General features: G+C 39.8%; 1 protein-coding gene across 3 annotated transcripts in view; it reads left to right on the top strand.

Moving 5' to 3' along the window:
- LOC141133238 (adhesion G protein-coupled receptor E3-like) overlaps window positions 1-14,975 on the top strand; it is a 133,419-nt gene that overhangs the window by 99,834 nt on the left and 18,610 nt on the right. For all 3 annotated transcript variants that reach the window (XM_073622495.1, XM_073622496.1, XM_073622494.1), the window contains 4 exons: window positions 1,553-1,666; window positions 2,569-2,756; window positions 9,002-9,169; window positions 10,092-10,286. In XM_073622495.1, the coding sequence (XP_073478596.1) occupies window positions 1,553-1,666; window positions 2,569-2,756; window positions 9,002-9,169; window positions 10,092-10,286 (665 nt within the window). The remainder of the gene's footprint in view (window positions 1-1,552; window positions 1,667-2,568; window positions 2,757-9,001; window positions 9,170-10,091; window positions 10,287-14,975) is intronic.

Genomic DNA, 14,975 nt, shown 5'->3' with positions numbered 1-14,975 from the left:
CTAAAACCTAAACTCACAACTCATGACTTACTAACTGCAAAAATCAATGTTCACCACTATGTACTCTTATGCCCTGTACACACGACCAGTTTTGCCGTCGGAATAAACTCTGTAGGTTTTTACGACAGAGTTCCGACGGAATCCCGCTCAAGCTGTCTTGGATATGCACGGTCACACCAAATTCCAACCATCCAGAACGCGGTGACGTACAACACGTACGATGGGACTAGAAAACGAAAGTTCAACAGCCAGTAGCCGATAGCTTCCGTCTCGTACTTGCTTCCGAGCATGCGTCGTTTTTGGTGCGTTGGAACAGCATACAGACGAGCGTTTTTTCCGATAGTAATTTATTCCATCGGAAAAATATAGAACATGTTCTCTATCTAAGTCTGTCTGAATTTTCAACAGAAAAAGTCAGATGGGGCATACACATGATCGGAATATATGATGAAAAGCTCCCATCGGACTCTTTCTGTCGAAAATTCTGCTCGTGTGTACGCGGCATAACTCTCAGACTTCTCTGTTGCTTTTGATATAGTTGACCACCCACAAAAACTCCCCTCCCTTGGCATCTATGACTCTGCTGTTTCTCCTCTTACCTATCTCACTGTACCAATAATAACTGTATGAAAGGATTTCCTTTTTCATGGAGAAGTCAAAGCATACCTTCGGTCAAAATGTAAAGTCATATATTTATTTCCACATTGTATTTCAATTAGCTCTAGCCTACAGCTATTAATCTGAACAATCTGGTAGTTTGTAATCTTACTCTGTGAATATCTCCACACATTTACAATACCTGTACATTTTGTGACACGTAGTCACTGTCCTGTGAGTAGGCAATGCTGTGCCACACATTTCACAGAGCCTGCCTTCTAAACTAGGAGGAGGCAGAACCACTGCTTGCAAGTACCATGGGATATGTAGTCCTTAGGAACTGAAACTAAACAACAGAGGAGAAGCTGCAAAGTATGCAGGGAATCCAGAAAGTTGTTGAAAGAGATAGCCAGCAGACAGGCAGCAGTCACAACATGAAAGGGGATTTTTCAAATAAACATATATTGGATTGTCAAAAATAATTATTGTGATTATTGCTGTTACAATGCTCTTTTTATAAAATGAAAGCAAGGGTTCTGATCATTTATTTAGATTAGGTTTAGCTTTAGATGCTTTAGGTATAGATTAGTTTCAGTTATTATTAAGGGTTAAAGCCCTTAAAATTCTAGCCAAATCTTTTCATGGTTTTTATAAAGTATTAAAGGTTACAAATGCTGTCAACTTTTTATTTCTGTCTTTGCCCCCTTTTTGGAGATTTACCCACATTTCTTGTCTACTTTTAGACAGAAGGGGAAGTGAGAAATTATTTGGGTGTAAGACAGAACTGGAAGCAAGGGGAAATCCCTCAGAGAGGACACAGTCAGTTGTAAAAGCTTATTTTTCTATTTTGATGAGCAAATCATTTTTTAATAATCAGACATCAGATTATGCATAAGGCTAGATTTACATTATTGTGATTTTAAGGTCTCTCCATGATTCTTTGTCTTTCTTCCAGAGGTTCACATGAAGGCTGCCATAGACATATGTAGTGGAGGAGATACTTCCATAACCTTAACTGTGCTGGAGAACACCATGCAGGTCCCTTGTACACATGTTAGCGGAGATAGGGGTGAGTTCCGATTTTATGTAATGATGCAAAGAGCAATATGCAAGCGGTAGGAGTCCATTACTGTTGTACAGAAATTACCTTTTACTGCACAGCTCAAAAGAAACCCTTCTAAACAAAACCAGCATCATACTTCTATATTAAATTACATATTATAGATTGTTATTAAAAAAATACAAAAATACATTTTAACACATCTCCCACAACAGTACAAAAATCCACATCCATTTTTTTAAACATTTAAAACCAGAAAACCTAAAAACATTTAAACTATTTAAAACATAGTAGGGGGAGATGCCAAATCTCTAGATCACACCCTGGACTAGCGGGATATGTCACTTCCGACCACAGTGGAGCGCAAATCGGCATCGGGACTCAATCGGGGCCATTTTGCTGTATGTGACTCCTGTAATGAGAGTCACATAGATCTGGCGAGTAGGCTGTGTGAACGGTGTTGGTGGAGGAAGATAGTCATCTATTGTTGGATCAATTGAGCCATATGCACCATTGGAAATGATGTGATGGAAGTTGTTTGGACATTGCTGTACTCACAATATATTGACTTCCTGGACACTGTACTAAAAGTTTAATCCATACAATTTATACACACTGGAGATAGCTGGTGGTGTACTATGGTGAGGTCTATATTGCCAATTTGCACATTGACTGTATGTTTGTTAATTTGCTAGGGACATCTAGTGGTCGTGTGTTATCATTGCACTCAATTTGCACTTTATTTATATATGCTTTGTTAAAGGAATAGGATGCGCGGTTTACTACATCTTTTTCACATTGTTCAATAAGGGCCCTTGTGTGATGGTATTACTATATAAAAAGATACACATCTGAGTTAAAGGGAACAGGCTAAATATCCATCTTTATCACATTTACATATTTCTTCCTAGATGGAGCAATCTTCATTTCCTATAAAGGATTGGAATCTAAGTTGAACGCCAACCTTCTTGGGGCTATAGGAGAAACTGACAATAAAGTTATGGAGGAGATCAATTCCCCCATTATAAGTGGAGCCATCACTAGTCCCAATATAGCATACCTGGAACCCCCGGTGGTCTTCTACCTGAAACAACTAAAGGTCAGTACAAAAAAAGCATCAAACTGATAATTTATTAATTTGTTCTATATCAAGTGTCCTCTCACCTATTGGAGCACCGCCAACTAAGTCTACAAGCATATCTGCAAATATCACTGTAGCTAGAATACAATAGAACCATTTGGAGGGTTTTTTTTTTTGTTTTTTTGTTTTTGTATTAATTATTTTTCTTATGGCGTTTTAGTGTCAAAATATTTGGTGGTGTCATAAGTTTGTTTTTGTGGCAGAAACAACCAGGACCACTTTGAGAGGATGATAAAATGCTTACCAGGTTTAATTACCCTGGTTTTCTGATTCCACTAGGTACACGAGCCAGCAGTGGGCTAAAATATTTTATGGAAATTGAGGCAAACATTCTAAACATTACAGCCTGGCGCTGAGTTATTAGCATCTGGCTTCCAGGGGGGCAGGTGGCTTATACAAAATCATACAGAAGAAAGCTACCCTTTTGAACTGTTATTGGGGGTACATTGGCCAGTTCAAAGGGATATCAATTTTAAACTCAACTGTTCACAAAGCGTAAAGGTAAATTTTTAAATGTTCGCTCACCTCTGACACTTTTGTGCTATTTTTAATAAGTAGTAAGAAGTCAAGTCTGTTTTTATGAAACTAAAAAAAACATGCACACTGACCTGGAAAGCATTAGCTTCCTTGGAAGTCCAAATGGCCCTCATTATCTAAAGAAGCTATGCACTCTCTTCAGTAAAAAATATATAAAAAATTTTATTATCTACAACCTATACCTTTAATTCTTCTTTCCATTGATAGCTCTTTTCCTCCTCTCCCATCTTATTTTTACATTTCTTTTAACTAGCCTCCACTTTTTTTACTGGTTAATTTGACTTACTGTAGGCTCTCACCCTTTGTATTCTTTGGGATTTATTTAATAAAGGCAAATACTGTAGGTTATTCACTTTGCAAAGGAAATTTTCACTTTGCAGGGCGATTTTCCCTTAGCTTAGTGAAAATTCACTTTGCAAATTATATTCAATGACATGCCAGGAAAATAAAAAACATGATTGGATGATGGAAGTCAATAGTTCTTCACCTCATTCAGTAAGCTAAGGGAAAATTCCCTTGCACAGTGAAGCTCATTTGCCTTTGGTAAACAAATTCCTTTATTTCCCTACTGTCCTCTTGTCTCTTTGATAAATTAGCCTTGTATATTTCCATGCTATTTTGTAATACTTAGGCTAACCATACATTATAACAATGTTCTTATTAAATTTCCTTTCGATTTATCTTCAACTATGTAGTGTAAGGACCTGCCTGATTGCATACAAATTGAGTGTTTAGGTTTGACCTCATATTATATGGTTTTAGTAAATCTAAAGGAAAATTGTACAAGAAGATTGAGAATAATGTATGGCCAGCCTTAAAGGAGAAGTACAGCTAAAGCTCATTTGGCTGTACTCTTCCTATGGATCACAGGAGTGCAGTTCGTTCTGCACTCCTGTGACCTGTTTTCAGCAGACAGCGAGCTGAAGTCCACTGTCTGCTGACGTCACAGAGCCAGTCCAGGCCTGGGCAAGAGCTCGACAATGGAGTCTGGATCCGCCCACATGCCGCTCCTGCCCCCTCCACAGCTCAGTGCTCCAGTGAGCAGGGGGGCAGAGCAGAGAGCTGTGACTGACAGTCACCAGCTTTCAGCTCTGGGAGCCCAGAGAACCAAGCAATCTGCAGTGTTAGATCACTCGGTTCTCAGTGTTAGAGACGACAGGGGACAGATGCATCATCGGACCAATGCTGCATCCAGCTGGGTACGTATGATTCTGAAAAAAAAATTCCCAAACATCTATTTTAATGTACTTTGCAACTCATTGATAATTAAGTCAACCACTTATGTTTAAAAAAAGTGATCCGTGTACTGATGCCAACACAATTTTCTTGGAATTTGGGTTGATTTACTAAAAGGAATTTTTTTCCAGAGCTTAGTGAATAAGGTAAATCTCTACTGACTTCTATCATCCAATCATATGCAAGTAACATTTTTTTTTTTATTCTTCTTGATTGTGATTGGGTATTCTTTGCAATGTGAATTTTCATCACATTGAGTAAGCTAAGGGGATATCTCCTTGCACAGTGAGGATTACTTTGCAAAGTGAACAGCCTAATTTCCTGTGAATGAACTAAATCTATTTAATTTGTCTAATGTTTCATTTGAGAACAACACTGAAAAAATATTTATGAACATGTGACATCATAAAACCTACCCAAAAAATTACATTCACATAGTCACACAATTTATCAAGGTGTGTAAAATAGGCTATCTCTAAGGCAAGGTTCTCCAAGAGTCAATTCCAGATAGTCTTATAGTTCTTTGCAAAATACCTTTCATGGTTATTTACCAACAGGAGTGTATATTTGGCCTTTGAAAGCCAAAAACATATCTGAAAAATGTTTCCAGTGTAAGGAGTTAGAGTGTTTTTTTTTTATATTAACAACAGCTTTAAAAAAAAGAAAAAAATCTAAAAAAAAAAAAGTGGAGTTTTGCTTTAAGCTTGATATATAGGCCCCTTAATTTAAGTTCAACACCAGCCAAAACATTTTATTTCCTTTTTGACAAGTAGGAAATTAAGCCCCTTTCCCTTAGCAAATTACATTCCTTAAAGCGGTAGTAAACCGCTGGACCTTTTCTTTTTTGTACCCTGAAAGGTAAAGCCATGATGTGCTAGTATGCATCTTACCTTAAAACTAAGCCCTTCCAGTGTCAGGTTGCCACTGCTGCAGGCACTCCCATCTTCACCCGGTCTTCCTTCTGGGTTCACGGACCCCGGCTGTGTGACTGGCCGGAGCCATGATGACGTTGTCCCGCTCCTGTGCGCAGTAGCCACTATTTACGGCACAGGAATTGCTTGGGTGGCCTTTCCTTCAGAGCGAATGCGCTGGTGACGGTGCATGTTTAGGAGATATTTACACTACCTATATATAACCCTTATTATAGGCTTACCTAAAGGTAAAAGTCAGACATGGGAGTTTACTCCCACTTTAAAGAAGATCCTGTCAGTACACGAATTGGTGAGACATTTTTGTAATGAGGACACAAAAACAAAGCACATTTTATTAGAGTGGGAACTTTTGGCAATGTTTCTATTCCTCTGTGCTTTTCTATCTGGTTGACCACCACACTCCACCATTTCTTTATTTCTTTGATGGGCTTGACAGGGACAGAAGGCGAGGGAAAATCTCACCAATGTAGTTGCAGACAGGGTGTCTCATTTCTCCCCTCTGTTGAAAATGAAAAAAAGCTACATTTGGCCTGGAGGACTCTGCTTTATTCAGTGGGAAATCGATCCGCTTATTCCCGCTGATTCCCGCTGAGCAGGCGGATGACAGATCTGTCTCTGCTCACTGTGCAAAGACGGACCTGTCAAAACCCTGCTGTCCTTTATAGGGAGAGCAGATGAAAATGGACCGCCTCAGGGTTCAAGATAAACTGGGACAAATCCACATTGTTACCATTGGACCCCCTTGTGTCGCCACTTCCCTCAGCAGCAGACCAGATAAAGGTAGTAGATACTTTCCGATACTTAGGCATAGTCATCCACCCCAATTTAGAACTATATGTTAAACTTAATATAAATCCCTTGATTAAAAAATTCCAGGAAAAAACAGCCAGTTGGATAAAACTGCCCCTTTCGGTAGTTGGCCGATGTAACCTGATAAAAATGGTCTGGGGTCCACAACTTTTGTATGCGCTCCACAACGCCCCTATATGGATCCCTATACACATTTTCAAAAAATGTAACACCATATTTCGCTCTTTGATCTGGAGGAAACAGGTGCCGTGTATTAAATTGGAAACACTACAGGAGGCAAAGGACTCGGGCGGGCTGGCAGTCCCAAACCCATATTATTATTTTATAGCGGCCCAATTGCAACACATGACGGGTTGGCAGGACTCTGAGTTATCTGACCCTGCGAGCAATATTATATGTACATTACTCTCGAATGGGGGCCTTGTGGAGTGCTTGGAAGCAGGAGAATTCCGTAGGATACCTGAATACAAAACTTTGGTGCTTATAGATAAGATATGGAACAAGGCCAAGCAACATTTTCATTATGTAGGGTACTCTGAATGGTCTCGTATATGGAACAATAGCAATTTTCCCAAACTGTGTAAATTAAAGGGCTTTTCTGCATGGTCTAGGAGTGGGGTGGTGTATATTAAGCAGTTATACCAAGGAGGACTTTTACGGGACTTTCAATCCCTAAGAGAAGAATATGGCATACCAAATGTTGTGTTCTTTCAATATTTACAACTTAGGCACGCCATCTCAGCACAAACTACACTTTCTAAGTGGCAATTAACTAGACCAACGGTGCTCACACAGCTGGTAAACTCAATGTCTAGGAAAGGGCAGATATCATCTATATATGAATCACTAATAATGCAGATATCCAAGACTATGTCATTAAAATGCAGGACAAGTTGGGGGGAGGATATAGGTCACATTACAGATGAGGAATGGTCTGCTATAATGGAGACTGTGCCTAAAGTGTCTCTTTCCTCTTTCCAAAAACTCACGCAACTATTCATTATACACCGAACCTACCGTACCCCCTATAAATTATATAAATGGAACAGAAGAGATGAACCATTTTGCCCCCGTTGTAAGGTAGATAATGGCACCCTTATACACATGCTCTGGAAGTGCCCAAAATTACAAAGATACTGGTCTGAAATAATCAGCTCTATAAATAAAATATGGAATCTTACATTTGTGGTTGACCCCAAGCTGTGTCTGTTGGGATGGTTGGACGAAGAACTATATACACCACATACGTATATAGCAATCACCAGAATGTTGTTTATAGCTAGAAAACTTATAGCTAAGAAATGGCTTTCGGTGACACCACCGACACACGCAGAATGGGTGAATACCATAAATGAAACGTATATGGGATCCTTGGTTGGAGGTACCTGGTTTAGCCCCCTTCCAATTGGTCCAAAATAAAATACTAGGTGGCAGAACGCAGATGCCTACCCCCCTTGTTTGAGGAGGGAGGCTGTCTACATTGAATGGATACAGGATGCTATGATGTCATAGGGACTCAGAATATAGATCAAACTGTCAATAATTTCGATGAGAAGTTGTCTTACTCTGCGGTGACGAGTTATAAGGTTTTAATTATATATTAGTTAAAAGAAGAAAGCAGACACTATCCCCCCCCCCCATTGTTTAGGGGGGAGAGGTACCTCTACACCGACCGATTGTCCGTTGAAGGACCGGGAGTGGAGTAGGGGTACAAAGTACTAAAAGGACACACTTACTAATTATAGAAAATATGAGGTAAAGCTGAGATTGGTATAGATATGTAAAGATTTGTTTTCATAGATTGATTGTAAGCCTATATATACCGTAATATTGCAGGAAACATAAGCTGATTGACTGTATATTTGGATAATAATATGTCCTTGGCAACGTAATTTGATGTATGTTTTTGTTTTTGTTTTAAGGAAGAGTTTTTTCTCTTCTTATGTTTTAAAAATCAATAAAAAGAATCTGATTTAAAAAAAAAGAAAATGGACCGCCTGTCCATTTTCATCTGATCCGATCCACCAGACGGATGGAAAATAGGGTCACCATCCATCTGGATTTCACGGACAGGATTGGATAGTAGCGGGTGTCAGTGGACTTGTCACCGATGACATGCGCAGCTCCATAGGAGTGAATGGAGGGTCCAATGAGGTCCGCCTGAAAAACTGACAGGCGGACCTGATTGGAAAGTGTGAAGGAGGCCTTAGGCTTCAAGCTTATCTTTAAAGGGAAACTATACAAGTTTGAGGTTAAGTTTATTTTAAGTTTATACTTGACACTAATCTTTTATAGTTTTTGGACTATTTATTTAAATTCATTTTTTATAACCAATACAAGGTGCATCAATAAAATTGATTATACAGCATTATGGACTTTCTAAAGAGCAGAACAGAAGCTGTTTGCTTTTGGGCTCTCCCGCGCTCTCCAATTGAAACTGCGGAGGAGCTTAGAAGAGCAGGAGAGGGACAGACGGTGTATTTTGAGTTTGGGCTATTGATCGTTGACAGTAGCATGATTTTCTTCAACAGAGTAGCTAAGAATAAAACAGGTAAAAAAAACAATGCCATCAGTACTCATTAGAATTAGTGGAATTTTGTTTACGGTATGTCATTTAGATGGGTGTAAAAGTAAAGCAGGTGTTACCTTTAAATATCTGCATTATACCTACTATATTTTCCCCAATAGGTTGTTCCACCTTCTTTTATTTTACAATGTGTGTTCCTGGACACGGAGCTGAAGACTTGGTCAAGCCGTGGATGCAAGACAAGGAAGTCTGACAGAGTGAACAGCACTCTCTGTGCCTGCAACCACTTGTCCACCTTTGCTGTCCTTATGGCACCCGGTGACATCCAGGTGATATAAATTGTGATGTCTATGTTGTTAAATAAGGATTGTGAAACATTGGGGAGATTTTGTCATTTTACCCTATCAGAGCAAAATGGCAGGTTCTCTTGTAAGAACAATCCCCCAAGCACTTTGGCTCCAACAGAGCCATTGATAAATAACCAGTTCTCATATTATTCTAATTAACTATAAATATAGATATATGTTTGTAGGTTAGCTAATAATGGATAATAATAGTGGATAAGCACCCAGTTTGCAACCCCTTTGTCTTTATTCTTAAAGCCTAAGTTTAGCTAAAATCAAAAACATAGGGATCGGGATCTCTGAATGAGGCAGTGGGGGTGGTTGGCGGGGGTGGAGATTAGGAAATGATTTTTCCTAAAAGGAGAAGAATCAGCACAAGGGACACTTTATACTAACTGTAAGTTAATGTTTGTCCCTTGTGTTGAATTTTATGTTTTTGATTTTAGCCAAATTTAGGCTTTAAGAACTGTTGAGAAAAGATATTTTCCAGACAGGGAACACTTTGTTTTCAATGGGTCAGCTGACACTATGAGAAGGAGCAGTAAAGCACAATTATTTTGCAGCACTGCAAAGTAGGAAGCAGAACCTCAGTATTTAATGGCTAAGAATGGCCAACATTTCGCCACACAAATTGTGTGAATATTCTGTTCAGTTATATGAAACGCAAAGTCCTGTTTACTTCTGATACCCAGTGATGAATCAAATGAAAAGGATTTTGCTTTTCACATGATTGTGTAATTGAAATGAATTTTCACACAATTTGTTATGTGAAGATTCTCAACTTCATTAGTAAATCAACCTAATTCTTTCTAAATAGCAGTTGTACTTTTGATACATTCAAGCCAGAAATATTAAAATCCTTTACAGGTGGACAACCTTTTAAAAGTTTCATTTATCTCATCTACAGGTGAATTATGGCTTAATTCTGATCTCTCGCATTGGCCTGAGTGTGTCTCTTGTCTGTCTCTGCCTATCATTGATCACATTCATCCTGTGTCAGTCTATAAAGAGTGCTCACACCTCCTTCCTGACAGCTCTGTGCGGTTGCCTCTTCCTTGGACAACTACTTGCTTTGTTTGGCTTGCAGCAGACTGGGAATCAGGTAAATTTGTAATTTTCTCTTACTTAACTTCATAGACCTGAGAAATAGACCCTATGCATTCGGCAATTGAATAAGCATAGGCGACCTTCAGTGAAAACCACATAACAAGAACAAAACAATTAGTAGAACTGGAGATATGGGCAGGTAAATGTATATGTAAATATTCACTTTTACTGTAACGCCCTGTACACACGATAGAATTTTACAACAACAAATCTTCGATTGGAGCTTGTTGTTGGAAATTCCGATCGTGTGTACACAATTCCGACACACAAAATTCCTTGCATGCTCGGAATCAAGCAGAAGAGCCCCACTGGCTATTGAACTTCATCTTTTCGGCTCGTCGTACATGTTGTACGTCATCGCGTTGTTGACGTTCGGAATTTCCAACAACATTTGTGTGACCATGTGTATGCAAGACAACATCCGTCGGAAAAAAATCCACGGTTTTGTTGTAGGAAAATCCTATCGTGTGTACAGGGCATAGGAGTCAAGCTTGGTTCTGCACCCTCCTGAGCTGCCTGATAATATACACTCACCGCCCACTTTATTAGGTACACCTAGCTAGTATCGGGTAGGACCCCCTATTACCCTCAGAACTGTCTTAATTCTTAATGGCATATATTCACCAAAGTTCTGGAAACATTCCTCAGGGATTTTTGTCCATATTGACATGATAGCATCACGCAGTTGCTGCAGATTTGTTGGCTGCGCATCCACCACATCCCAAAGGTGCTCTATTGGATTGAGATCTGGTGACTGTGGAGGTCATTGGACTACAGTGAACTCATTGTCATGTTCAAGAAACCAGTTTGAGATGATTTGATGTTTGTGACATCGTGCATTATCCTGCTGGAAGTAGCCATCAGAAGATGGGTACACTGTAGTCAGAAAGGGATGGACATAGTCAGCAACAATATTCAAGCAGGCTGTGGCATTTAAATGATGCTCAGTTGGTACTAAGGGGCCCAAAGTGTGCCAAGAAAATATTCTCCACATTATTACACCACCACCACAAGCCTGAATCGTTGATACAAGGCAGGATGGATCCATGCTTTCATGTTCTTTACATCAAATTCTGACCCTACCATCTGAATGTCGCAGCTGAAAATGAGACTCATCAGACCAGGCAACATTTTTCCACTCTACTATTGTCCAATTTTGGTGAGCCTGTGCAAATTGTAAAAGAAATATATTCAAAATATATATACTCGTGCTAGAAGTAAAAAATTTAAATATGTTAAACCAAATAAAAATCTGAATAAAGTTTGCAGCTGCTGTACACAAGGTGCTTTACCCTCAACAAATAAAATAAAAGTAATATAGTACAGCACTCGTAATAGCGCAATGATGTATCAAAAAATAATAAATAATACAGTGAAAACAATTAATAAGTAAGTGAATATCCATATATTGGTGAATGATGTGCTCCAATTCATAAAGTGCGATCGCGCTTCAAACGCCAAGTGCGCCACACTCCCTCCCGTGTCCCCACTCACCGGATGGAATACACCCCCAGCTTTTCAGTCTAGGGGTCGTTTTACACTTATGCAACGTACACACGATTGGACATTCCGACAACGAAATCCTGGGATTTATTTCCGACGGATGTTGGCTCAAGCTTGTCTTTCATACACACGGTCGCACAAATGTTGTCAGAAATTCCGATCGTCAAGAACGCGCTGACATACAGCACATATGATGGCACTATAAAGAGGAAGTTCAATAGCCAGTTCGCCACCCTTTGGGCTCCTTCTGCTAATCTCGTGGTAGTAGAAGTTTGGTGAGAGACAATTTACGCTTTTCAGCTTTGTGCTTTTCAGATCGTTACTGCTCTTCAGTTTGTGCTTGTGGGTTTGTATCTGGTTTTCACTGCATGTAGTCAGTTCGTATCTGGTTTTCAGTGTACACTTTTATATTACGTATTTGATTTTCAGTGCGTTCTGTTAGTTCGTTCTGACCAGCCAACCGTTTTGAAGCCATGTTGTGGGTACGTACTCATTATAGAGTTCATGCTCTGCAGGGGCTTGGTGTTCGGGTTCTTACTTTGACCCAAGCCTAGTCCATGAACAGGGCGAGGAGGAGTTCATGGACCAGGAATTGGTTGCTCCAGCGTGACCAATTCTCACACATGCCTTTGTTGCGGGAGATCCCTGAGAATAATACTGATGATTTCAGGAATTATCTCTGGATGATGGACCCCGTTTTTCACCTTCTGTTGGCCTTGCTGTCCCCTTATATTACAAAGCAGGACACCTGCATGCGGCAAGCCATCACTCCCGAGCAGAGGCTCATTGCCACCTTGCGGTACTTGGCGATGGGGATAAGTCTACAGGACATTAAGTTCTTGACAGGCATCTCCCCCCCAGGCTCTGGGGATCATTATTCCAGAGACCTGTTCTGCCATCATTCAGGTCCTGCAGAAGGACTATATTAAGGTAAGATTTCTCCTTTAACATCACATTATATGTATTTAAATGTATTTTTTCAAATAAATGTGTATTTTAAACTGAAAAATATTTCCCTTTCCCTGAAAAGGGTTTTTGAAAAAAACAACATATTTTTGGAATAAACCGTTTTTTTTGGACAGTAGAAATATCCTTTTTTTGTGGTAAAAAGGCATGTTTTTAAAAACATAAAACAATACACAACTCAGGAACTTACAAAGTTCAACTTTGATAAATTGAAGGCAATATCAGACATTAGTATGGCCAAACTGTGTTGATCTTGCCTTCATCAGATGGGGTGATGTCACCCCTGTGAAAGCCAAATTTTGAAGATGCACACAAATTGGGAGTCAAAATGGGGATTTCCCTCCTGATCCCATGCCTAATCTCAACGTGTGCTAGCTCCCATCATGGGGGATCAATGGATGTGTTTCGGGGGTACAACCCCTTCCTCTCAGCTACTTTAGTTGCAAGGAAGGGGTTGTACCCACAAAACGCGTACATTGATATCCCGTGATGGCAGATAGCACATGTTGACACACTGTGTGCATCTTCAAAATTTGGCTTTCAACATTTTGTAGAAAGGTTATAAAAAAAAAAAAAATCAAAAATTTTGGTGTTTTAGATTCTGCCTAAAACATCAATGATTTTTTTGAGTCTTTTTTGCACATCATTGATGTCTTCCTTGATCTTCTGTAAATCACGATTGCACACCATGATCTCCCTGATGAGGACGTGTGCACTTGCACTTGTGAAATATGTTTCTTCTTCCACAACATCCACATCACCTAAAATAAAAAAAACACCATGTATTATAAATATGCAGGCATCCATCTATTACCTGAAGCTGTGGTCTCAGACACTTACCTGTTGTGGTCACTATTTCACCCACTTCATAAACCTCTCCTTCCTCTACATCATCCTTCCTCTACATCCTGAGGTTGTGGTGTGGGGATTTCCCCTTCTTTAGGAGGTGGGGGGTACCTGGTGTCCTCTGATGTCCCGATTCTTTTCTCCCCTATGTGTATAAAAAAAAGGTATACTTAGCACACAGATATTTGACGGCAGAAATAGTAATATGAAACATTGCTTGGAAGTGTCATACAATTGTCTGTTGGCAGTTCCAAGCTGAAGACATTTTTTTCCCTTTCTTAAAGCTGGAATACTTACCTGTTTTGTGCAAGTTTCACACATGTAGAGACCCCTAGTAACCACTGGAGCCACTGTAAGGGACACCCTAAAGAGTTTGTTCTGGTGTCCCACACTAGTGCTCCTGCTTCCACATGTGTAAACAGCTGCTGAGTGTCCTCTACTTACACTGAATCAAGTTTGCATTTCATTCTAGTTACAAACCCATCTAAACAACAATGTACTAAACTTATTTTAATCCAAATAGGCATGAACAAATGTAGTTAACCTGCATCTGCCAAAAACATCGTATTAGTGGGTGAACGAACAATGTTTACTACGAATGATTACTGTGCCCAGGAACCTGAAACTTGCCATTTTAAACTGTACAACAGTAAAGAAAAGCACATGGAGCAGCACGAACGTAATAATAATAATAGGAACACAGGACAAATACTTACTTTTTTGCAGCACTCTCTTGATTCATTTGTACTGATCGTGCTCCCTCAATTTGAGGTCTGACCATCATTTCCTCAGTTGATCCTTGGATTATTGTACCCCAAAATTCCTGTGGAGACTTTTCACAACTTTAGTCATGATCTTGGCCTTTCTGACATTAGGTAAGGTCCATGCTTCCCATCATAGTCGGCCCTCTTAAAGGTGTCCACCATCTCCACCATCTCTACAAAGGACATATTTGAAGCCTTAAATCTCCTCCGAGATCGTGACATTTGTGGCTCTGGGCTTTCGACGTTCCTGCTGTCTTCATGCACTTGTTCTTTCTCTGAACTGTGCTCTCCCACTGCGCCGAAAGAGAAGGGGCGGGGAATATACTATAAAGAAGGTCAGGGGCGGGCGGAGTTTCACGCATGCGCAGTGTATATAAAGCATAACATGCGTGCGTCATACGTATGATCTGTGAGCGGAGGACGGGGTAGCGGAAGCGCCGATCATTCTAACAAAGGTACAATTTTAACGTGGGGCATCAGTGGCCTATACTGCTATGCAAGTTTAGCCTGACATTAGGGTTTGTCTTGTGTTGTGTCTTGCAGATAAAATGGATCGGATCATGATTTTCTCCCTCAATTCATTGATTTGTACAGAGAGCTGCCCT

The sequence above is a fragment of the Aquarana catesbeiana genome, linkage group LG03 (assembly GCF_042186555.1).
Source record: "Aquarana catesbeiana isolate 2022-GZ linkage group LG03, ASM4218655v1, whole genome shotgun sequence".
Taxonomy (NCBI): domain Eukaryota; kingdom Metazoa; phylum Chordata; class Amphibia; order Anura; family Ranidae; genus Aquarana; species Aquarana catesbeiana.
The sequence above is the reverse complement of the archived record's forward strand: the minus strand, read 5'-3'. Positions and strand labels throughout refer to the sequence as shown.